This window comes from Gymnodraco acuticeps, unplaced genomic scaffold (genome assembly GCF_902827175.1).
Source record: "Gymnodraco acuticeps unplaced genomic scaffold, fGymAcu1.1, whole genome shotgun sequence".
Taxonomy (NCBI): Eukaryota; Metazoa; Chordata; class Actinopteri; order Perciformes; family Bathydraconidae; genus Gymnodraco; species Gymnodraco acuticeps.
In genome coordinates, this window is record NW_022990673.1 from 2,293,701 (window position 1) to 2,318,353 (window position 24,653).

At 40.4% G+C, this 24,653-nt stretch overlaps 2 protein-coding genes across 2 annotated transcripts; both read right to left on the bottom strand.

Moving 5' to 3' along the window:
* Nucleotides 1–4,198: 4,198 nt before the first annotated feature.
* On the bottom strand, nt 4,199–10,804 carry tmem165 (transmembrane protein 165). Its single transcript, XM_034229928.1, has 6 exons — nt 10,458–10,804; nt 9,461–9,686; nt 9,178–9,353; nt 7,780–7,962; nt 6,963–7,068; nt 4,199–5,836 (listed from the first exon to the last, which is right to left on the bottom strand). The coding sequence occupies exons 1-6, from the start codon at nt 10,608–10,610 to the stop codon at nt 5,760–5,762; spliced, it is 921 nt and encodes a 306-aa protein (XP_034085819.1). The 5' UTR covers nt 10,611–10,804; the 3' UTR covers nt 4,199–5,759.
* A 1,913-nt stretch (nt 10,805–12,717) lies between these two features.
* srd5a3 (steroid 5 alpha-reductase 3) lies at nt 12,718–16,415 on the bottom strand. The gene is made up of 5 exons (XM_034229955.1): nt 15,929–16,415; nt 15,604–15,755; nt 15,351–15,536; nt 15,030–15,155; nt 12,718–13,458 (listed from the first exon to the last, which is right to left on the bottom strand). Exons 1-5 carry the CDS (start codon nt 16,204–16,206, stop codon nt 13,199–13,201), a joined length of 1,002 nt encoding a protein of 333 aa, XP_034085846.1. The 5' UTR covers nt 16,207–16,415; the 3' UTR covers nt 12,718–13,198.
* Nucleotides 16,416–24,653: the final 8,238 nt, after the last annotated feature.

Genomic DNA, 24,653 nt, shown 5'->3' on the forward strand with positions numbered 1-24,653 from the left:
TGTGTGGGTGTGTGTGTGTGTTGTGTGTGTGTGTGTGTGTGTGTGTGTGTGTGTGTGTGTGTGTGTGTGTGTGTGTGTGTGTGTGTGTGTGTGTGTGTGTGTGTGTTGTGTGTGTGTGTGGTGTGTGTGTGGTGTGTGTGTGTGTGTGTGTGTTGTGTGTGTGGTGTGGTGTGTGTGTGTGTGTGTGTGTGTGTGGTGTGTGTGTGTGTGTGTGTGTGGTGTGTGTGTTGTGTGTGTGTGACCCTCACAGGATTGAGTTATGCAGGGCTCTCTGGTTCATTGAGGTGATGCAGAGAATCTTCTGTCGAGCTTCAAGGACGTCCTTGTTTTGGATGTTTTCTCTTTTTCTTGTTGAATATAATTATGTCAGAAAATATTTTTGAAAATGTGGTGTACATTGGACTTGAACTGTACAGAACACCAGGTGTAATATATGATGTAAATATAATGAAAAAGAAGGAACTAATATTTTATATGATGCATGAAATTAAATGTGTAGTTATTTTGAAGCTTTGAATATGCTTTAATTCTAGTGCTCTAAGAAAAAGAGATCTTAAAGTGGCTGATATTCTCACAGACCCCCCTCTCCGGGGAGATGTTTGTGTGTCAACAGTCAACACTGCCGATGCTGCTTGTTGTGTCACAGTTTGTTTAATCCTTGAACCGTATTTTCACAGATTTCATAATAGAGGATATTTTAAGTATTTAAAAAAGCTTTTTAAGATGTGCTTCAAGTCTGCACACCAAAAAATAAATACAACTTAAATAGTGTGAATTAACTTAAACCTACCAAGGTTAAGCTAAATGTTAGCAAACAATAATGCTGAACAACACAACACTTATTTTCTTATTTATTCATGTTTAGCACTTCCGCTGAGAACCCTCCTTTTCAGAGTTATATATGATGTACGTATGGATTTATTTGGAAACTGAGCAATCTCAGTTGGTACCTGCTCATGTGGATAGTTATTGTAAATTGTAATGCCTGTAATGATGCTGTATGATGTCCTTTTTGTTGTTCTGTTTATGTTTTTATGTTTCATGTGGAACCTACTTGAGCAGGTCTGCCTTGAAAAAGAGATCAATGATCTCAATGGGATACACCTGGATAAATAAAGGTTTGAAATGAAATGAAATTCAACATCTAGATATTTACCCCTTCAAATATATTTGAAATGTGAAAGTCAGACCTGGTAACCTGAGGCTGACAATCTCACACTAAGCTTGAGTGAAATGATTTGTGTTAGCATGGCTCTGATCAAACAGTGTTGTAATTGGCAGTCTGATCATCCATCCAGCCTTAAGTCCCTTATCTGGGTCAGCAGAGTGAGGAGAGCAGCCCAGACTCCCAGGCTCCCTCCTGCACCTTTTTCCGTGGAACATCCAGTCGGTCCTGTGGGAACTGCAGGAATCACAAACCCCTTAACTAGCTCTAGTGAGGCAGCAGCTCAAAGGTCCCCTCATATCTGTGAACTCCTCGCACTCTCAGGAAGAGAGAGAACCGTCACCAACCTCTTTTCTGCAGCCTGAGTGCTGTAGCTTCAAACCAGCTTTAAGTGGTTGGAATTAAATCTGCCTTGCTTTTATGTTCCCAGTCAGGCTTTGATTTGAGAAATCAGATTCAATTCCAGCTAATTCTCTACATGTTGACTCACCCTAACCTAAAACCGCAATCACTGTTTAAATTGGCTACTTGGCTGCAGTGGAAGCCAGCTGTGAACCCAACACATTATTAAGTTAATACAGTGAACTTTTTTAGCAAACAGTTGCCTGTTTACGCATCAAGCATAAGAGGAGAAACTTTGTTTGGAGTTGTGTAGGTGGATTTTTCTTTCCTACTTTACCATTTCAAAATGCTGACCAGCATGTAAGCAGGTCGGCGTGGCAGCCTCCTCACCATCTGACCGAGTCCACCGTCAGATGGCTGAGAACAACTAATGGTCGCTGGTCCAGTGAAATATAGAGTCGGTGTTGGACCTTTGGCCCAAGTTGTCTGGTGATACCATGTGTGCTTACATAGCATGCGTGTAATGAAGTTTGAATTTGGTGTTCATAATGATTACACCATGGAAGAAGTCCAATAACTTGAGTTCATCATGTAACAGCTGGTGTTTCTACTGCCCTGAAGTCCCGCTCATTTAGTTTGAACATGTAGAAAATATATATATGTATGTAATATAAATATATATATATATATATATATATTTTAACCTAAATTATGGCCTTGCAATTATTATGTTTTAGTTTGACTCCAAAGTTGTCATCTGTTTCAAATGTTAGCCAGTGGGTTTCACATTATTAGATTGTTGCTATCTGTAAATTGTGTATTTAAAGTTTTAATCACTCATTTCCAAGTACATTTGGCTTGCATTATTTATGTAATTGTTTTTTTTAAAGATGCTTTCATGTTTTTTGGTTAAAGTTATTTCATATCTAGCTGTATTTAATGATGCAGGCCCATGTTTAGTGTGTAGCTGATCTAGACTACATTATAGTCATCGACATGCTATATCGTGTCAATATTGCATCCCCATTCCATACACTTACACACACTTTTCAAAATGTATTTAAAAACTCTGTATTATACAGAAAAATATTGCTATGGGGAGTTTGAGGGAGGATATGATTGTTGTCCTCTGCTTATGGCAGACGCAAACTTATGATCCATGGAACCATCACAGGGCAACTATTTAGGCGAGAGAACCATGACATTTAAAAAACCTTAGCCATGGAAAAATGAAAGGCCCTCCTTTCAGAAACAAAGAAATAATTCATAACCTTCCCCCCTTTTCTGAACCTACCTCCCACTAACAACTCCCAAACCTGCTTTCTCCACTGTGTTGTTCCTGTGCATATACAGTAGCTAGAGTATAGGTCAACCTTTACACTCCTCTTTTTGAAATCCATGTATAAATCCAATATATAAAAAAGACACACAACAGTTCTCCACATGTAGAGGGAACCTCCATGTGCAAACAGCCCTCTGGAGCGTGGTATAGGTGGGCACTATACCTACAAGAATGTAAGTATTTAGCATGAGACGTGTGGCTGTGAGAGACTTTGCACAATGTATGATAAGACATGCAGTAAAAGAAGAGATGATAGTTATTTTTCTATTACCGGGATAAACCTAATTGAGCTTGCATAGACTCATGACATTAAAGAAGGTAACGGCACATCTTTCAAATGTGCGAGCATGAAGGATCTAAACGAACTGTTAACACAAAGACTGTTGAGCTCCTTTCCCCCCAGAAAGGGCTGGTTACTAGAGAGTTGATGGTTATGCAAAGACTTGTTTCCAGCCTATCAAGTTGATTTCCTTGATGCAGGGAATTTAAATTGACCCAAGCTTTTTAAAAGACAACACTAGTTATTTTTTGTTGGTAATTTCCAAGCTAGAAAACACAGGTGGGAAACATGTTTTGTTATCTGAAGAGAGGGGATCCCTAAATGAAATTGTGGTAAATGTTGTTTGAATGTCTATAGGTGTCCCCCCTCTGTTCATATTTGTCTGGCTCATGAAATGTACTGCTGCAGTATACACGACTGTAAGACACATCTAAAACGCTGAATAGTAGATCATCCAGGTCACACCTGTTATCAGAGCAGGTGTTGGACTGCTTTCAGGTGTGGCCTAAGAATCAAAATGCAGAATTTCAGCCCTGCTAGAATGGCTAGGTACTAGTAGCATTTGAAATGTTTGGTCTTGCACCATTTACTCTATTTAATGCATGTACTGTCTGAAAAACAAACCTATTTTTCCATCATTACAAGGAGAGACGTTCAGTAACCATACCTAGTTATACTAAACTGTTCAGTTATATGCTCATGCTCAGATGGGATATAAACGTTGCACTTTTTACATCCACTACTGCCACCTGCTGGTCACTTTTAGGCTCCAGTTTAAAGCTCTTCTACGGGAAATGAACTACTCTCAAAGGATCTGAAATATGACCATATTTTCAATTAACATTCCTTCACTGCTTGTAATTCATGAATTATAACAGTATACACGTGTGCCCCTTGCATTTATTTCATGAGCCAAACCAATCATAAATGTGTAAGGCAACAAGATCTATTGTTTGCTCCCCATTCAATTTGAGAATAAAACTGTAATGAAGTCTGTTGATTTGTTTTTTACTTGTGTTTCTAGGTTTGTCCACTCGGCTCAAAACAAAACACACGACTGGGGATGAAATCAGACGACACATGAAATATTTTTATTGAGCAATTTAGATTTATAGGCATTACAACCAACCTGTATCACAAACAGAAGTATTTCACAGCTGGGCACAGCCTGTCAAATATTGACAATGCAGCTTTAGCCTTTTTACCTTAAAAAAATATGTCCATTCCTTGTTTATGGTTACCTCTCCAACCCTTTCTGCTGCTACAGTACATGAAGCTAAATAAATAGATACCACTTTAAATAAAAAGGTGGAATGTTGGTTTAAAATACCCTGCCGTGTTCAGGTGTTGCTGTAGCTACAACACAGCTGCTTATGGCTAAAGGAGTGACTTATAATGGAAGTTTTTAGTTGGATACATGATGGTTTCTGTCATTCATTCTGTAACTGATGTTATCGTTTATTTAGTGATTCGGAGCAGCAACGATAGAGAAAGCGAGGTTCGTATGTAATGGCTATAATCACGGAGGAAGCGTGAACGTGTGTGGGAGTGAGGCGAGTACTGGTTTTGCTCAATATCAGCACCCAAACTGAAAGCAGGAAATGCTGAAGTACCCCGATCAATATGTCCAATATGTGATTAGTGTTTTGAAAATAAGCACATATGCAATCTTAAGCTGTGATGTAGCTCCAATCCAACATAGGTTAAGCCACACCTGGACACAGGTTTCTAGTGGTTCGTGTCTCTTTAAAAGACTGCTTTTATTTGAAACGGAAGATAAATTGGGGACATTTTTGGATGAAGCCTTAAATAAAATCTCAAATCATATATCTCAAACACATTCTTTTAATTCATAATTTGCTGTTGGTTATGTTTGCAGTGTATTTCTAACACTGGGAAATGATAATGTAATGTACGCCCGCTCATTATGTGGCAGATCAGATGTATCACTCAGAGAGGAAGATGGAACAACTCCTGTAAGAGTGAACTGGCAGCTCGTCCAGTTACTAATCTGTCACCTGACAGCACCTGGGCTCATGACAAATAAACATTAAACATTTAAAAAACAGAGAAGAAGAGGCAAATATTTGTAAATGGTCTCAGTGTCTAATTGACGGCTTAGCGTTGAGGGAAGTACTGCATGTCAGGCTCTGTCGGGGGGGCGGTAATCAGTAACAATCCAGTCCTCCTTCGCTCACACACCTTGTGATGAGAGTACAGCTCTAACTGAGAGCTACAGTCAAATCCAATACTCTTAGCTAGCCTCTGAGCTTTGATGAGCTTTGTTCCCATCAAGACGTACAAGTCAGACTTTCAGAAAAAGATCCAGGGATTTATTTCCTACGTTATCCAACTCCTGTACTTCATAAAAAGAAAGCATTGCTTAGATAACAGCTCCAACACGGCTTTAATGTGCATTCACTGTTAGGAAATGTTATTTAATGAAAACAAAGGGAAGTCTTTACCCCCCAGAGTTACAGATTGTGGTGGAACAGAGGCTAGCTAGGAGATGAGGAAAGGACTGTCTGTTGGACACACACACACAGAGTCAAAACTACAGTCTCTCTACAGCAACTTAACCAAATATTACACGTATGTACAGAGAAAAAACCTGAACGTCTCTCTTCAAATTAAAATCCAGCGTCTGGCTTGATGAACAGGGCCGAGAAGGCGAAGGCCAGAAAAACTATCCCACCGATGATTGTCACTATGGAAGCAAAACAAGAAACAAATCATTGAATTATGGGATTAGGATATAAAGGACAATTAACTGTGTGTAGATGGTTTAAGCAACACATTTAATTATAAGATAGGAATGATGAAAAATAAGTCTTAATCTGATCCAAACAATAGGCAAAGCACACTCATTCTTTGCATTTTTCTCTATACATTACAATTTATCTGACTTAATATTAGATTTTTGAAATAGATCAACATATACTTTTTGTGTATCCACGCTGCTCCAAACTGTTTAAGGAATCTCCCAGCTGGTTTTGGTGCTCTCAAGGGTAATGATAAGCACTGATGTTTGAGCTGCTCTGGTCGCTCTGTTGCTACGGTACACTGACCGGGTCAAGTTATGCAAAGACTAATGGATGGATAATAATTTGCCCCAGGGAACTGAGAGCATGGAAGCACAAGCAGTAGTGGCAGTGTCATTAATGCTGAATCATGAAAACTAATAACTTTTTAACTGACAAGGTGTAATACCCTTATTTTTGCAAAGGACCTTGAATTGCCTTGTGTTGAAAGGTGCTATATAAATAAACTTGCCTTGCCTTATTCACTCATTTGCAGTGGATACAATCTATACATGTAAAATGAGATCCACTGTGTTTAAACGTAACTTCAACATTTATAAAGAGCGTAGAGTACAATTTAATAACGGACTGTTAACATGAAAATGAACCAGTTAGCTTTTCAAAAGTCAAAGGCAAAGTCAACTTGATTGTCAATCTTTCAGTTTGTGTGTACAGACAGAAATACCGTTATCCACAATCCCGAATATAAAAATATGTATATCCTATATATACACAATCAACAGATACATTTATACATGTGCACACATTAGGATAAAAAAAAAAAACACAACAATCAATATATACTACTACTTTCTCGTTTATTTCTAGTTTTGAATTTGTATTGTTTTATTGTAAAACGCCTTGTCTTTTTATGCTGCTGCAACACAAAAATGTCCCAAATTGGGATCAATAAAGTACCATCTTATCTTATACAAAACAACAGTCACTTCAATATTTTTGGGATACTACTAATCTACATTAGTGCAAGATTGTCCATAGCAGCGTAAAAAATACAAAAAAGGACTTTCTCACCTGTTCTGACAGATATTTTCTGGGCGATCATTCTCCCTCCTACCACAGCCAGTCCTGTACACAAACAGTGTCCAAGTGTACCGCCCACGGCGACTCCAAATGGATCCTAGGATTTAAAAAACAAATCTCTTTCACACTGACGCAAATTATATATTGCCTTTCCTACATATTTACAAATTAGTACATCAACACAGAGGGGGGGGGGATTTACTGTGTTTGGTGTGGCTCAAAAAGATAAAGAAATAACGTTTTTCACTGAGGGCCACATACAGAAAGATATTCGAAGGGCTGGGCCACTCAGTAGAGGTGAGGTTTATTGCGTAATAAGTGAAGTTATAAGTTAGCTAAATCAATCAAATGTAAGTAAATGCTTGATATAACAGCCTACATCAAAGCTTTCCATAGGGTTTCATTTATTTTGTTAGCAGCTCATTCCTTAAAAACAGAAGCCTTAGATTGCTTATCATAAGAGGAAATATGAAGGGTATATTTCAAGGTTGTTATGTAAATAAGTTATTGGGCTTTTTTCTTATCAACTTAGATTTGTTAGAACATATTTTCAACTTTAATCGACTGAAAGTGTGCTTATTAGCACATGAACACTACTGTGTAATATATGTTTACAGATATAGTTAAGAAGTACAATACAAGACAAGCTCAAGTTTCATTTGTGGGCCGCATTCCATTATACTTTTTTAATTTGCTGAGGGCCGATTCAAAAAGGCCCGCGAGCCACATTTGGACACCCCTGCTGTAAGGTATACGATTAAAAAAGGTATTGAAGACATGCTTTTGTCTTAAAGTTAATGTAACCAACCTCCCGCGCAGCCAGAATAATGGTGGTCAGCTGCGAGCGGTCCCCCCACTCTGCCAGGAAGGTGAGGGTGAGGGCCTGGATGAAGATGGGTGAGATGATGCTGTGCCAGTTTCCCTGAGGCAGGGCCGTCCCTGTCCCAGCCTCCACATCGGCCGTCCCATTGATCAGCTTGGCCCGCTGGAGCTGCAACGACAACACAAAACAAAGCTGAAGAAAGAGCACCGTATTTACATATTGAAATATGAGAGTATTTTTTTAATTGTATATTGTTTCATTCTTTTACACAGTATCTCCCAATAGACACATATCATATCAGGAAAAAGGATTTCTCACAGTTTTAAACAGTGGCACTTTTTGCGGTACTATCTCAGGTACAATGTGTGGATGTTGCCTTCTATACTAGGTAGGAATACAAATAAAATATAAACTATTTATGAAAGATTTGTTGTTCAGCTCGAGATAAAAGGCATATCTGTATGGAAAACTTAACCATTACCTATATATTAGATTAGATATACTATATTGATTGGTAAGAGTGTCTTTGTAAAGGCTTGTATGTATATATTTCTCTTTTAATATTTGTATTCTCTGGGATGGGAAAACAGAATTTTGATCCCCCTGTCACAAATAGAGGAATTGACAATAAAGTTGACTTTGAGGTATTTTTAGGTCTTAAAGGGGACCTATCATGCAAAATGCACTTTTTGATGTCTTTTATACATAAATGTGTGTCCCCGGTGCGTCAGGGAACTCACGCAGTGTCAGAAAATAAAACCCTCTCTCTTTTCCTCCGTACCCACATCTCTAAAAACGGGGGTACAACGGAGCTGATCCAGATTTGCGTCCGATTTGACGTCATATCGGCAATGCAGACCCACAGCACTATCAGAAACGTTGCCATCAGAAACAATGCCCGACTTGTTTGGACGTAATATGGTCTGTGTTTACATTAGCATCGCTAACACTCAGAGCTAACCTGTACTGGAGAGCATGTGTGTGAAGAAGCAGGAAATAAAAAGGAACTTACCGTGTGGTATAACCGGCAAGAGAGAAAGCCTTTGAGCTCCATACTGTTTCAGAAATAATCCATGATATGGCATTTCATCACAGCAGTATCTGCCGGTAGAATCTCCCGCATGAGCAGGCATAAGCTCCGCCCCTCTTTTTTATCAATTTATTTTCTTTCTTTTTTTAAAGCTTTATACCCAAAATCAGCACTTTTGAAACAGGAAGTGAAATAGAGGGATATGAGGCATGGCTAGAATGGGTGATCTGTTTGGTATTTTGAGCAAAACACTTCATAGACATGTTTTTTATATACTTTTATATATCTGGGACCTATGCTATTGCCTAAAAATAGCATGATAGGTGACCTTTAAGAGTACAACCTTATCTCACCTCTTCATCCTTCTTCTTGATCTCCGCCTGTACCTCCTCCAGCTCCTCCTGGCCTTCATCTGGACTCATCTTCATCCCCTCCCGCAGCATGCGTATACCGAAGATGGCGAACAGAGCGGTGGACACATAGTAAGTGTAGATTCTAGGGATGATGGTTGTGGCATAGCCAAATAGCACTGGGGGACAAAAACACAACAATTACTTCATTATTACTCAGCAAAAGAGAGAGGAATAACTCTCATTTTCAGTTGCATGCAAAAACAAATCGTGCACTTTTACTGACCAGAAAGACAGGTCATCAGCCCCAAGGCCAGCATGGCACCTGCCAGCACGGTGAGACGGTTGTAACGCATGGCCATGATGGCTGCAATGAAAAAGGTCTTGTCTCCCAACTCAGAGACGATGATGACGGAGATAGAGGCCACAAAGGCATGGATGAAACCCAGGTTCCCGTTGTTGGAGCCATCTTCAGAAACTACTGGGCCTATTGGATGGGGACTTGTGGCTTTCTGCAAAGGAAATCAGTACAGTTGTGTGAGTAAAACACACTGGCAGACAGCTACATTGCACACAGTTTATTATAAAAGTCAAATGTGCATGTTTGTGGAGATATACAATTATAAATCGTCAAGTTGTTGCAGTTCTAGTCACTAAAAAGCCATTGTGATTTTGTGAAGCAACCGGCTCACACCCACACAGGATGTTGTTTGCATGTTACAACATGTTAGCTGTCAGATACACTTCTGTTTAGAGGCTTAAGAAGCTCCCATGCTCCCGTTTAGATAATGTCCACTATATAATACTATAACACTATATAAACAGGAGCATGGGACTTTGTTGTGCTGGGATATGACAATTAAGCATTTGAATATTGAGTGAACATTGAACAATGGTAAAGGTGACAACTGAAAAACGTAATATGACATTAATAGTTTTATTTTGATATATTATTTATTTCTTTATCTTTGCTTACCTATTTTACTGTATTGTTTTTTGTCTCTCTTCTGTTTGGTGTTCAACGATTTTGTTGATGGGCTTTCTATTATGATCAAACTATCATATCTAACATGTTATTTTCTTCCCATTATCTAAAATGGAAAGACTAACTTTACCCATTTGAGAGACACCCGGAACACAATGTGGTAGCAGGTATCTCAGTTAGCATGTGCTGGCTAGCTCGGGGAGCTAACAAGCAGCGGCAGCACCCGGCGTCACAAATTCGGTTTCCTACCAACAACAAATAAGGGTTTAATCGGTAATAATGGGGCAAAAACCTTTACCTCTTGTGGGGGTAGCTCTTGGACAGGTTTGTGCTCCTCTGGAACGGCAGAAACTCCGACCGACAACAACAACACGGCGGCGGAGAGCAGAAACAAGACGGGCATCACATTTCTATCACCCCGTCGGTTGCCTCCGCCAACCATGAGAGGCATTATGGCGTCCAAAATACTAACCAGAGACAAGTTTATGCTTTATTTTGTCGTCCGTCGATCACTTAATATCATCGGCAACAAACCTGGCTAACTTCATATTAACCACCTAGCTATACAATACAAGGAGCTCTTCAGTAATACACGTCACGATCACAGAAAATATCTGTGATTCTTGCTACCGCGTTTAGGACCAAACGACGAGAGATGATTGGACCGTTAAAGAAGTGACGTGATAGTGTAGGCTGACGTACACACAGGGCAGCTCCGTGATTGGACAGTTTCCTTGTCGGTAAGATTTCATGCTGAATGTACATTCAGTGCTTAAAAAGAGATTGATTGATTGATTGATTGATTGATTGAAAAGTTTATTAACAGCTTGTATATTGGGTACAGTACAGTACAGCTCAAAACATACAATTGTTAAGGGGATGCAGACCAGAGAAAGACTTTCGTCTTGTTTACATCAGGGTCCCCCATTTCCAATTCATCATGTCATTTAAGACATATAAGACATATTTGACATACAGATGGCTTATTTACAATTTACATACAGGTGTTTTTTTTTTACATACAGATTGCTTGTTTACAATTTTCATTTTAGATTTCGTTCTAATACATCCTAACCGGACATTTAAGACATACCAAGTCTACATATATACAGTTAGTAACAGAGTCTAAAATGCGAGTATATACATAGATGGGGGGGGGGGGGAAGCTGTCCATTGAACGACAGGTTGAGATTTGTACCATTACCGGGGCCAGTTTTGCAATGCTCTCCCCCGAAGGTGCTCTTTAAGAGAGGTTTTGAAGGTAAGTATAGTTTTACTTTCCTTTACAGTTATGGGAAGAGCGTTCCACCTTGATGTGGCATAATTGCGAAACGTGTATTCCCCCTTTTTTGTGCCAAATCTGGGTTTCACATGATTTGTGGAGCTCCCTCTGGTGTTATGATCATGGTATTTCTTGACCTTTGGGAAGAATTTTGACATGTACATGGGTACCATAGAGGTGTAGTGGATCTTGTAGACCAGGCCCATTGCAAGTAGCTGTACTCTGTCGTCTACTCTAAGCCATCCTAGGTTGTCAAAGTGGGCAGAGGTGAGGTGGGTTCTAGATGAAAGGTCAAGCAGTAGTCTGACCAGTTTATTTTTGAGTTTTCAGGGTGTTTTTGTTTACCAGAGAGGAGATCCGGTATAGGAATCTAGTTCTTTGATTGACTTTTTTTATTACATTGGATGCCATTTTGTCACAGGAGAGGTTTGCCTCAAGAATAGATCCTAGGTATGTAATTTCCTTCTTACTTGTGACAATAATGTCGCCCACTGCAACTGAGAAGTCGTCGGATTTGCTGAGATTATGTTTAGAACCGAAGAGAATGGACTCTGTTTTACCCAGGTGTAATGATAATTTATTATCGGCGAGCCAGGTGCAGATTCTGCCGAGCTCGGAGCTGAGGGTTTTTTCAACCTGCAACCTGTTCCTGTCAGAGACCAGCAGGGCTGAGTCGTCCGCGAACAGGAACAAGTTGCAGTCACATGCTGATGACATGTCATTTACATAAATTAGGAACAGTAACGGACCTAATATGCTTCCTTGTGGAACACCACAGCTCACTGGGAGGGGGGGGACAGAGTACCGTTTACCTCCACCATCTGTTCTCTTCCCTCCAGGTAGGATTGCATCCAGCTCACCAATAGTTTATCAAAACCAATTGCTTTTAGCTTGTCAATCAGAATGGGGTGATTGACAGTGGAACAAAGAATCAAGTTATCAGGATTATATGGTTATCATTACAAGTCATACAATGTACTAACAATAAATGACTTGAGCTTTTAAAAGTTCAATAACATTTTAAATTCAAATAAGCTTGATTTAAATATGTTTATCAGTACATATGTATATGTATCTATATTTATATCTGTACAACGTTTGTAAATGTTTCAGTTGTACCTTTGTTGTCCTTATTTCAACTGTATGCTTATATTCTGTACATTTACATCAAGAGCGGCTAAAACCAGAATCAAATCTTTGTAAGTGTTCACTTAGCCTACATCGCTAATAAAGTTATGACACTTGTGTTTCACTGGGTACAAGAAACGTTGACACCTTTACAAGTCTGAATAATCTGTAGTGATTATTTTAATAAACATATTTCAATAAAAAATGCATAGGCTATGTACACATTTACAATTACAGTCATCATAACCAGTTCAGGTTCATTTACATAAATCAATTACTTTGCAATATGTTTAAGATAACAATGTATATCATGTAAAAAGACAGTCTTGTAATAAAGGCGATTTGTGACATTTGTAATCACATCAGTCTCGAAGAAACAGTTCAACTGGAGGGACTGTATCTGTGGGAAATGTTTCTGCAGCAGTACCATGCCTCACATTCACACTTGACAGCTCCTGTCAACTTCCTTCATTGTTCTCGTGTTGGCTATGAGCAGCTTGTCAGTCAATGCTGAGAGGGAGGTGAGTTTCACTCCCACACCTTCAGTGTCTCAATGTCTCCGATATTTCTATAGGACTTAACAATTCCCAGAAAAGGAAAGCAAGAAAGATCACACCAATGATAAGTCTTCACAGCACAAAAGGTATAAATGCTTTTCTATGCTTTGGGTATGAATCATATTTGCTAATATAATGTTCATGACAAAGCTGTGCTGCCAGTGCTTGATTGAAGAGCACATAAAGGGCGACAAGCCACCAGGTAAGAGACAGGCCTCCAAAGATCAAGCTCAGAGATACGTAGATCAACAGCTCAGCCAAGTAATGCGGGCAAGACACCAGCTCGAACCAGCCTCCCTCTGGCAGTCTGTGAGCCAGCGTCTCCACCGTTCCTGAAATACACCACAAAAGACAACAAACAAATACGTCAGTCCCCGTGTACCTGATAGATCAGGGGTCTCCAACCTTTTTTAGGATGAGAGCTACTTTCAAAAAATAAAACAAGTCGTGAGCTACTTTTACTCCTCTTTTTTTATTTTTTGCAGTGTATATATTTAGCACATTTTAACATTATTATATGCTTCCCTTTAACCTTTGTGTGCCTTTTGGGTCCGTTTGCAGTGTTTACTAAAATAAAATGTATTCAATTTAATTATTTTAACATGCTTTATTTGGGGGTGGACCTCACTAGGGGGGGGGTCCGGGGGCATGCACCGCCGGGAAGATCTTTTGTTTTAATGTTGAAGTTAAATGCATCAATCTGGTGCACTTTGAGCACAAAATGAATTTATGGATACAGCTCTCAACACTCAGATGAAAGGGAGCTGTATACTTTTCAATAATCCAAAAATCTTTAGAATATGATCACAACCAATAACAAATCAATTTTAAACTGTTTTTTTTTTTTTACTGTCCTATACATTGGAATGATTTCTTACTTTATATTTTACAACTATATTAAATAGATAAAGGTGTGCTCTCTCTAGCTCTCTCGCTGTCTCGCTCGCTCACAGAGGCTGTGTGCTCCTCCGTGGCGATGACAGCTTGCGTTAAAAAATAATAATAAACATATTTGTAAAGTGGGGGGAGACAAACGGGATCGAAAACTACCCAGTGGAAATTACGCCAATGCGTATGTATGCGTCAAGTGCAATAAATATATGTGCAAGTTGCAACACACACACAGTAAAACTCATGTGCTGTATAGGCTGGCACGACTGGGCTGTTCAATGGGGCTGATGTGTTGATTCTGACAGAAGGAAAATCACGGTCAAACTCCTTATGAAGTGGGGAGGTGCCACATTCCCGACTGCAACGCTGGTCCCGCAAATCAAGCAAGAACGTGATTGGTCGATATTCATTGTGGGGGGGTGGGGGGAGGAGGGGTATTAGATAGATTAGATACCTGTTCCTGTTTTTGTTTTCTTCAGCCTATGTCTCTTTATTATTACTTTTTGTTTTGTTACTTCCCATTGTAAAGCGTCCTTGGGTTTCGTGAAAGGCGCTATATAAATTGAAATTATTATTATTATTATTATTATATAGAGTTGTAGTAAGTAGATAGAGTTCGCTATGATTGAGGTTTCGTTTATGCATAGGGTAGATTATTTTAATTACATTTCCTTTTTTTTGTGTATTTTTTACATTTTGGATTTGCTTGGCGAGCTATTTATTGAGGGCTTGCGAGCTACTGGTAGATCATTGGTTTATGGTACTACTCACATTTTGACAATATGTATATAGTGTTCACAGTTTCCTTATTTAAAAACACTGTTGGTCTTTGCAATATATTTTGTTTTAGCATACATTTCTGAAGAAAATAAACAGTGGTTGGCTTTAAGGTAGCAACATTGCTAACACAATCTAATTCTTTTTGGCAGATTAGAAAACTTCAGTAGAAAAATATACATCATTTGTTGTTTAAGGCTCAAAACACCAAGAAAAGGCAGTTGCACAAGCATACCTGACTTTCCAGTGCGAAGCCCCGCCAGCAGGACTATGGACTGATGTTGCATCAGAGAGGCCCAAATGAAAAGTACACTTCCAGCCACATGAAACCAGTCCAGCTGAGAGAGGAGGGATCCAGACCCTAAAAAAGAACATCACAAACATCAATATCATCATTCGGTTAATTAGTTGACAATACACTTGTTGTTGTTGTTCTATTTAGCTATAGCAAACTCTTGCTCAGTGGATGTGTTGTGCCCTATAAACTAATCCACTAAAATACCACATAGCAGTATCAGTGAATAGCAGATGTAGAGGGCTCTGATTTAAGTTTCACCTTTTCCCAGGTGATCCGAGCAGAGCACCATCAGCCCAAGTACGATGTAATAGCACACACCAAACACATACTGCACTAAATGTAAGGCTCCATCAGAGAAAACACTGACGAACAGGCACTCCAGCAGCCTCCTCAGGGAGTGGACGCAGAGCAGCAGCTGCACCAGCACAGTGGACAGCTGTGGGACTGAAGACAGTATGATTAACACTATGAATCAAACAGGAAAACACGAACTTTAAAAAAGAGAGTCTACCTTGACTGTCGGTGCTCGGTACACCAGTCAAAATGTCTAATAGTCCAGTCAGCCATGATGGGAATGACTGATGGTGATATATAAAGTTTAGGTAGATGGCCAGAAGAAGACCGTTCCAGCCAACAGAGATGGCATAGAAATGCGAAAACCACCTGAAAATAATAATAACTCAAGATTATTCTGTTTTTAAATCTACACATTTGACATTATGAATTGAAAACAATGGAAATACAAATCTACTCAATATAAAATACACAACAATTGAATCTATGATGCATACAAGTTAAAACGCATTATATCAACTTGTTTCCGAAATGACTGTTACCTTTTAGGGACGTCAAACGCACGCAGCCAGTTGTCTCGTTTGAGAGTTTGTTTTGTTTTTCCGTATCGAATAAGGTCCTGAAATAACAAGTAAAGACGGTTTGTTTCCCATTTTCTCGGCAAGATTTTGTGAGCACAAAAAGCGGCAAGGAAACATAAAGCCAGAAAAGACCATGCAACATCAATACAGCTAAAGCTAAACGAGCTCCAAGTCATTTCTGCAGCTCTACCGGAAACAGGACCGGTGTGGGCAATGTTTTGTGCGACACAGAAAAGCATCCGTCGGCAAACAGGTGCAATGGTTCCGGAGGATTTTGCAGGCAGGAAATGTTTGGGAGCCAAATTGTTTAATTGTAAAAATGTAGTTATATGTCACGCATTTGTGGAAAATGCCATATACTAATCGTCCACGAGCAGTGGCGTTTTCTCCTGGAGGCCAAGGGAAGCCAGGCTTCCCCTGTTTTTTCGGATTGTAGTTATAATTTTAATAAATAAATACAAACACTTAGTTTAGTTTCGGAAATTCTTTGTTGTGTGTTGCTGCCGGACCGTCTCTCCCCCATTCTCATTAGGCGCATTCACATCGCAGTACTTTTCCCACAAAGGTTCATGAGAACTCTTTAGTTCTCATGAATTAAGTACAGATCGCGTTCACACCGGAATACATCCCTGGGGGAGGATTAGGCAAATGAAGCCGCCGACGTCACTTCTTCTTCTTCTGCTTTGGGTTTACTGGCAGGCCGCAAACAACTTCACGGCGTATACTGCCGCCCAAAGTCCCCGGCCGGAAGTCCCCGGAGTTGGGGACTGGCTTCAGTAGAAGCTGCTGGGACTCCCAGCAGCTTCTACTGAAGCCTTCCGATCGCCAGAACGCCAACACCTCCTCATCTCCACCGCTCCCATGTTTTATTTTGTGTTGCCATAAGTTAGTCTCTCTGCGTTTCTGCGCTGGGCTAATGCTAATAATGCTAATGTGAGGATAATAAAATGGCGGCTTCACAAAACTTTTGGGAGTTTTACGGGGCGTGGTTTGCAATCCGCCCAGCCAATCAGACACAGGAACCTTTTTCTCCCACGAAAGTCCCTGCTCTCTTCTTTCACACACACATACGGGGCTGCTTCTCAGGTCGACTATTTTCATTTCCTCGCTCCTCGGTCTCACCAGAAGTTGATTTGCCTGCGCCATCTTGAGTACCGTCCCATGGCTCTTATTTCTGCCGGAGGACCGAGGATCGAGGAGCGAGGAGCGAACATGGAGGAGCGATAACCGAGGAACCACCAGACCATCCTCCGATGAAATCCTCAGATACTCACCCCGTCCCCTTACCGTGTATCGCTCACTGATTGGACGAGGCAGTGCATGCGCTGATCTGATGCTTCTTGACATGAGAGCAGAGTGAAGAAAATACATGAACCTCACGGGAGTCACTCCTCAGTTTATACCGTGTTTTGTTTCAATTCATGTATCATTTAGTTACAAATATGTGATATATCTGAACAACAAAGTGGTCAAAAATCATTTAATTCATTTTTTGGAAACATTTTCATGATCGCTTTTTTCGTTTTACATTTTCATTTATTGTCATTTCCATTCAGTCATTAAGTGCTATTAAAATGTTAATATGCTACATATCCACACAAACACACAAAGTGTGCAATCTAATGAATGTTAATCTAACTGGGTTTTGATAGATAACATATCTCTTTTTCTTCTCTCAATTATTTTATTTCTATTGTGCACTCTAATCAATATTAATCAAACTATTGTTCGTTTATACATTTTAAGAATGGCGTTTATCTTTTTTGAGAATTAGTTCTTATTTTATTTTATTTATTGGGGTCTACAACAGATGATACAAATGTTTGTGTCAGTAAATGTGTGCTAACAGAGGCGGGGGGGTGTGTGGAAATAACGGGGACAGAGCTGCTGTCAGACGATCAGCTGTGCAGCGTCATCACAAACGGACGTCGCTTCACGTGACGCTCCGGAGGAAAGGACGTCCCATTGCTCTTAAAACTCATTTCCCTGCTTCTCGTGGTTTCCTTGCGTCCCTCCATGCTTCCCTGGTGGGAGGGACTAAACGCAGGGAAACGACGCAAGTGAGGGAAGCAAGGATTTCATTTAATCGACCTGAGAAGCAGCCCGGGTATTGGGCCGAAAGCGACACCGTACTTCCGGTATCCGCCGTTTTACGCGAGGTGCAAGCAGGCCAAGGGTTTAGCCGTACACCGTCTAGGTGTTGCTAAGCTTCCTGTACTGAATATCATAGTCTATTGCCTTAATCAATATCTAGTCAACTCTAAAATACCACATATATGCAATGGCATGATAATATTATTGTGACAAGTGGGGTATTCACCTGGTGTTTCCAGAAATTAGACGTAGATGCAGCCAAAATCGACGCAGTCTGTAAGGGCAATCCGACAACCCACACAGCTCTAGTTTACGCTGGTAACGACCTAGAGCACACCCCTCAAGTCCAGAGATGTAATCCGAAGATATGCAGCGATTTCTTCGGTCATTAATTCAGAAAAAAAACCTAGTGCGCTCTGCCTTGCTATGTTAACTAGCTGTTTATATTTGCACTTCCAGGATATTTGCATCTCCATGAAAATGGCGTATTTATATACATGGCGCGTGTTGCATTGTGGGTAGCTCGTGACGTCACTGTGTGTGAAAGACTTGCAGGGACGGAAAAGGGGGTGAAAAGGTTCTCATGAACACATTTTAGTTCCGGCTCTTTTTGGTGTGAACGCAACATTTCGGAAATATATCGGAACTAAAGTGGGAAAAGTACTGCGGTGTGAACGCGCCTATTGAGTATTTTACAAAGAGTGAAACAGTGCCCCTCTAGATGTTATGGTGAAACAGTAGATTGCACTCACTGTTGCGAGAGGAGGCCAGCCGAAATTGGCTTCCCTTGGTGAAAAAAAATTGAGGGATTGACCAATCAGACAAGGCTCACGTCATGCCCCTGCCAACCTGTGATTAGTCAGGGCCGCTGGTCAGGGGCTCTGGTCAGGGCCATGCCAAGGGAAGCCAGAGGCGGCTGGCTTCCCTTACCTCACAATCCAATCAAATCGCATCAATTTAGTGTTGCAGTGACGCATACTAAAACCCGGAAGTAAGCTGCGCTCGGTTTCCCTCGACAAAAAAGTAATGGGATCTCTCCATAGAATTTTGGAAAATAGCTCGAAATAAGGTCAGTGGAAAACAAACCTGTTTAATAAATGCACGTTTTGTTCAGTCGGATAATATCCACATCTACCCTACTTTTATAATTTCCGAATCATAAATCTAATCGATATAAGATAGATAGCGTCCACTCTCACCGCCGTTAGAAAGTAGCACACAACTGAAGCAAGTGCAATTATGGAGGGTGGAGATTTGGAGTATTTAATCAAAAATAATTGTACTAAACTTCCGCTACAGCAGCAACAACAAATGCAATCTGATGACAGGCCAATGCCCAAACTGGAGCTTTGTACAGAGAGGAAAAAAGGAGCGAATCGGACGTAAGACGTTAAAGGTCTCCTGATTTGATTTGATATCGCCACTGCGTCAGGCCGTTGTGTCCTTGGGCAAGACACTTTACCCGCATTTGCTCCTGTGGGTAATGTCCGCAGTAATGACTCTTACATGTCTAATATGTGTAATGTGTACTTGTAAAGCGCTTTGAGCACCTGTAAAAGCGCTCTAATAAAAAATGTAATGCATTATTATTATTATTATTATTGGTCTAGTATTTGTTCAGGCTGTTACATACAATTAGCCTCTGTTGCTACCTGCTGGTGAGTAAATATTAAAATCAGTTAAAATTGACAACCGGTCCGCGATTTTTTTTTAATGTATCTGCCGGTCCTTGGCACAGTAAAGGTTGGGAACCCCATGGGTTAGATAACAGGTGTGTGTAAGTCCTGCATCTGTATGATACAAATGTGTGTAAAATGATACCGGGTGCTGTAATCACTCATCTGGTTACGTTATTGCATTGACCACCATTGAAAGGACGTATTATTGGCTTCCCCTAATTTTTTTCCCACGCCACGCTACTGTCCACGAGAAGACGTTTTTAACCTTGTACCCAGAATGTATATACAGTGTGGTGAGATGATACAGCAGATGGCAGCACCTGAATCTTAAACGAACCAAGTGGAGCCAACATGAGGGCATGGACCAGATGCAATGTGTTTTCTACAGATAAGGTACTCTTAAAAAGATTTATTCGAAAAGGGAAAGTTCTGTTCTACCCAAATAGCTATTCATTTACTACAATGTAATGTTCATGAACCACTTCACTTGTATTACCTTCACTTTTAACATACAACACAACACGATAATGATGGAATATATGTCAGATTATGGCTGCTTTTATTTTTATTCAATTAATTAAATACTACTAGTTAACATAACATTTCTAACTAAGAGTCCAACCTGAAACACATTAAGTCTACTATCATAACAGGCCAATACAATAACCAACTATTCACCAGGGAATAGTCAAGAACCAAGGAAGTTTGAGCATAAATTAAATGTTAAATCTCTTCCAATATTATTTTAATAATTGCACTTGCTGGTTGCTGTTGATCAGCAAGTGACAGTGCCACAATATAAAAATAGCACATAGCTTGAGCATTTTATTGGTTTTCAAGAGTTGTAGGTACTTTATAAAGGGATGGGTAGTTCAATGTAAAGCGTTGTATTAAACCTTGTAAGTTCATCATGTTTCGTACTGTAGATTTCTTATGTACTGTAAAGTCTTTAGAAGCAATGTAGTCTTTAAAAGTGCAATATATCCTTCTGAGATTTTGTGGAGTAGAAGTAGAAAGGGAGGTTTGCTGTACAGCTTTTTTATATGCTTTGTTGTTTTACATGCAAGCAGGGCCGTTTCTTCCTATATGCGGACTATGCGGGGGCATAGGGCCCCCGCGGCCACTAGGGGGCCCCCAAGCTGAAAGTATATCCGAAAAACAAAAAAAGTTTAATTCATACACACAAAGATGAACAAAATTAGTAGAAGCGGGAGGGCTGAAGCATAGCTTGTGGAAAGTAGCCCTCCCGTGCATCATTCTAATACAGCGGCATTATTGCCTCAAAAATGTATAGAAATGAAGGAGTACAAAAAAAGAAAGAAAACAGGAGAACAAATTAAATAAAAGTTAGGGCAGGTAAACAATAAATGCATATATATATATATATATATATATATATATATATATATATATATATATATATATATATATACGAAAACTAGATATAGGGTCATTTTCTGCACATGTCAATAGCAGTTTCAACTATCTTTTTTTGGAAATTAAAATACTATATATAAATATATACATAGGTACACATGCACTTGGCAAATGAATAATAATAATAATAATATATGCATAATTGCATATAAACATTGTGAACACTTATTTTCAAGCAACTTTTTTACATTCATATGTTCACGCTGTGGTTTGGAACTGCTTTTGAATGTTATTAGGCATTTTGTTATGGAAAATGTTGTGCATAATCAGTACTGTTTTAAGCTCAACACATTTTAATAGATTGAGTTTTTTTAAATATGGGAGTTGTGTGTTCATATTTACCAACACCACAGACTATTCGTAATACTTTTTTTTGGGATGTTATTATTTTTTGTAGATTTGTTGAGTAAGTGTTTCCCCATATTTCGGAGCAGTATTAAAGGTAAGGGAGAAATAGACTGTTATAAAGAGTATATTTTCTTTAAGAATGTTCTTAGTATGATACAAAATACCTGTTGTTTTTGACAGTTTAGTCTGTACATAATTTATATAGTGCTTCCAATTGAGTTTTTCGTTAACAAGCAGTCCTAAAAATGTACATGCACCAACTTGTTCTATCTCTGTATTGCAAATCCGTATAATGCAGTAATTTCTACTCTCAGACTTTGTATTGAATAACATGTAATTTGTTTTGGCCACATTAAGGGATAATTTATTAACTGCAAACCAGTTACATAGTATTTTTAATTCTGAATTAACAATTTTAACAAGATCGCCAAGATTATGATGGGAGCAGAGAATTCAAAGTTCAGGTTCAGCCTCAATATATTTGGGGAGAATTAAAACGAGCCGTCTTTATTTGTAGACAGCCAAGCCCCCTCCTGTGAGTGTTCGGTGAAGCATTATATGCTTACAAATCCAATGTAGGATATAAACACAACTAAACTGCAATGGGAGGAACAATGCGGATTCCGTCCTGGTTGTGGAACGACGGATCAGCTTTTTACTCTCGCAAGGATCCTGGAGGGGGCCTGGGAGTACGCTTATCCGGTTTACATGTGTTTTGTAGACTTGGAGAAGGCGTATGACCGAGTTCCCAGGGAGTTACTGTGGGAGGTGCTGCGGGAGTATGGGGTGAGGGGGTCTCTACTCAGGGCCATCCAATCTCTGTACTCCCAAAGCGAGAGCTGTGTCCGGGTCCTACGCAGTAAGTCGGACCCATTTCCGGTGAGGGTTGGCCTCCGCCAGGGCTGCGCTTTGTCACCAATCCTGTTTGTAATATACATGGATCGGATTTCGAGGCATAGTCATGGGGGAGGGGGTCTGCAGTTTGGTGGACTAAGGATTTCACCACTGCTTTTTGCAGATGATGTGGTTCTAATGGCTTCATCGGTCTGCGACCTTCAGCACTCACTGGATCGGTTCGCAACCGAGTGTGAAGCGGCTGGGATGAGGATCAGCACCTCCAAATCTGAGGCCATGGTTCTCAGCAGGAAACCGATGGACTGTCCACTCCAAGTAGGGAATGAGTCCTTACCCCAAGTGAAGGAGTTCAAGTATCTCGGGGTCTTGTTCTCGAGTGAGGGAACAATGGAGCGTGAGATGGGCCGGAGAATCGGAGCAGCGGGAGCGGTACTGCAGTCGCTTTACCGCACCGTTGTGACGAAAAGGGAGCTGAGCCAGAAGGCAAAGCTCTCTGTCTACCGGGCCATTTTCGTTCCTACCCTCACCTATGGTCATGAAGGATGGGTCATTACCGAAAGAACGAGATCGCGGATACAAGCGGCCGAGATGGGTTTTCTCCGCAGTGTCTCCCTTAGGGATAAGCTGAGAAGTTCGGTCATCAGGGAGGGAGTTGAGCCGCTCCTCCTTCGCGTCGAAAGGAGCCAGTTGAGGTGGTTCGGGCACCTAGTTAGGATGCCACCTGGGCGCCTCCCTAGGGAGGTGTTCCAGGCACGTCCAGCTGGGAAGAGACCAAGGGGTAGACCTAGGACCAGGTGGAGGGATTATATCTCTTTGCTGGCCTGGGAGCGCCTTGGGATCCCCCAGTCAGAGCTGGTTGATGTCGCCAGGGAAAAGAAAGTTTGGGTCTCTCTGCTGGAACTGCTACCCCCACGACCCGACCACGGATAAGCGGGAGAAGATGGATGGATGGATGGATAAACTGCAATGATAGCAAAGCTGTGGCTTGGGTTTTTGGGGTAATAAAGTCCAAATCATTGTTGGGCTGACAGCTGAGAAAATGCTGCATCTCTTGCATTTATTGACATAGAGGAGCCTTATTGTTTACCTTTTTAATATCATTTTTTGTAATTTTCAATTGCTTGGTTTTCGTGAAATTAGCCTGTTTTCCTAAAGTGTAACAGATTGATGCATCTCCACAGATCATCTTAAAGGCTTCGGAATCCGTTAAAAACCTGTCAAAACTAGGGCCCCCAAACAGCATCTTGCATAGGGCCCCCAAAAAGCTAGAAACGGCCCTGCATGCAAGTGATTGTTCAAAGCAATCAAACTTCCTCACAATTTGATCTTCATCACAGTGTTTTCAAACCTGATGTTGACCGACCTCATGGCCTTGGCCTTTCAGTCATGCTCGGTTTTTGCTGAGCTTTCCTCTCGCAGTCTTACTTTGTGTGTTCTTCCTCTCTACAATGCATTAATGTGTCAAAGGAAAATAAGTGTGTTTGTGTGAAACACTTGGTAAAGTCTTTGAGGCATTGGATTCCAGGATGCCTCTTAGAGGAGCACAGTATCCTGTCTGAGGAAGTGTGGACTGTTTCCTGTTTCATGTCCTCGGTGTCCTCATTTCTTTTTGACTGTGCCAACAGCCGGAGCCTCATCAGGCCCCTAACACAGTCTAGTTGCTGCTTTATGTGCACTGCTGGATACCATAAAATGTGATTTGTGTCACAGAAGATTGAAATCAGTATAGAGAACAGCACAAAGTCTGAGGAAAATAGCACAAATGAATTATAAACACTGACAGAGGGAGTGTTGACTATACTATTTCCCCATTGTTTCTTGAGGGCGCAATGTGCCAGGATGCTTGTGTGGAATCTTACAAAAGCTCCGTGTTTTAGTATTCCTGCTAACCTCTGACCAAATGCTCCTAACTGTGTATTCCTAAATCCAAGTTTAACTCATCCTTTCAATTTTCTTACATTTCTTATGCTCACAGGAGTCAAATTCAAACATATTTGGAGCAAACTGAAGTCAAATATATATGTTTAGTAACTGCATTTCATTACTTTTATTTTGTGATGTTTTGTATCGGTGCTGATGGGAGCTTGATTGGTTAGCTTCAGCATCAGCTGACTGAGGTGTCTCTTACTATGTCTCTTTCTCTATCGGTCTCTCTTTCTCTGTCACTCTCTTTGTCTCTCTTTCTCTCTCTGAACGCACGAGTGCTTATTCCCATTCTTTGAATTGAGGGACACTGACCTTTTGAAGTCCCTCTAATGATCTCAGAGCATAAA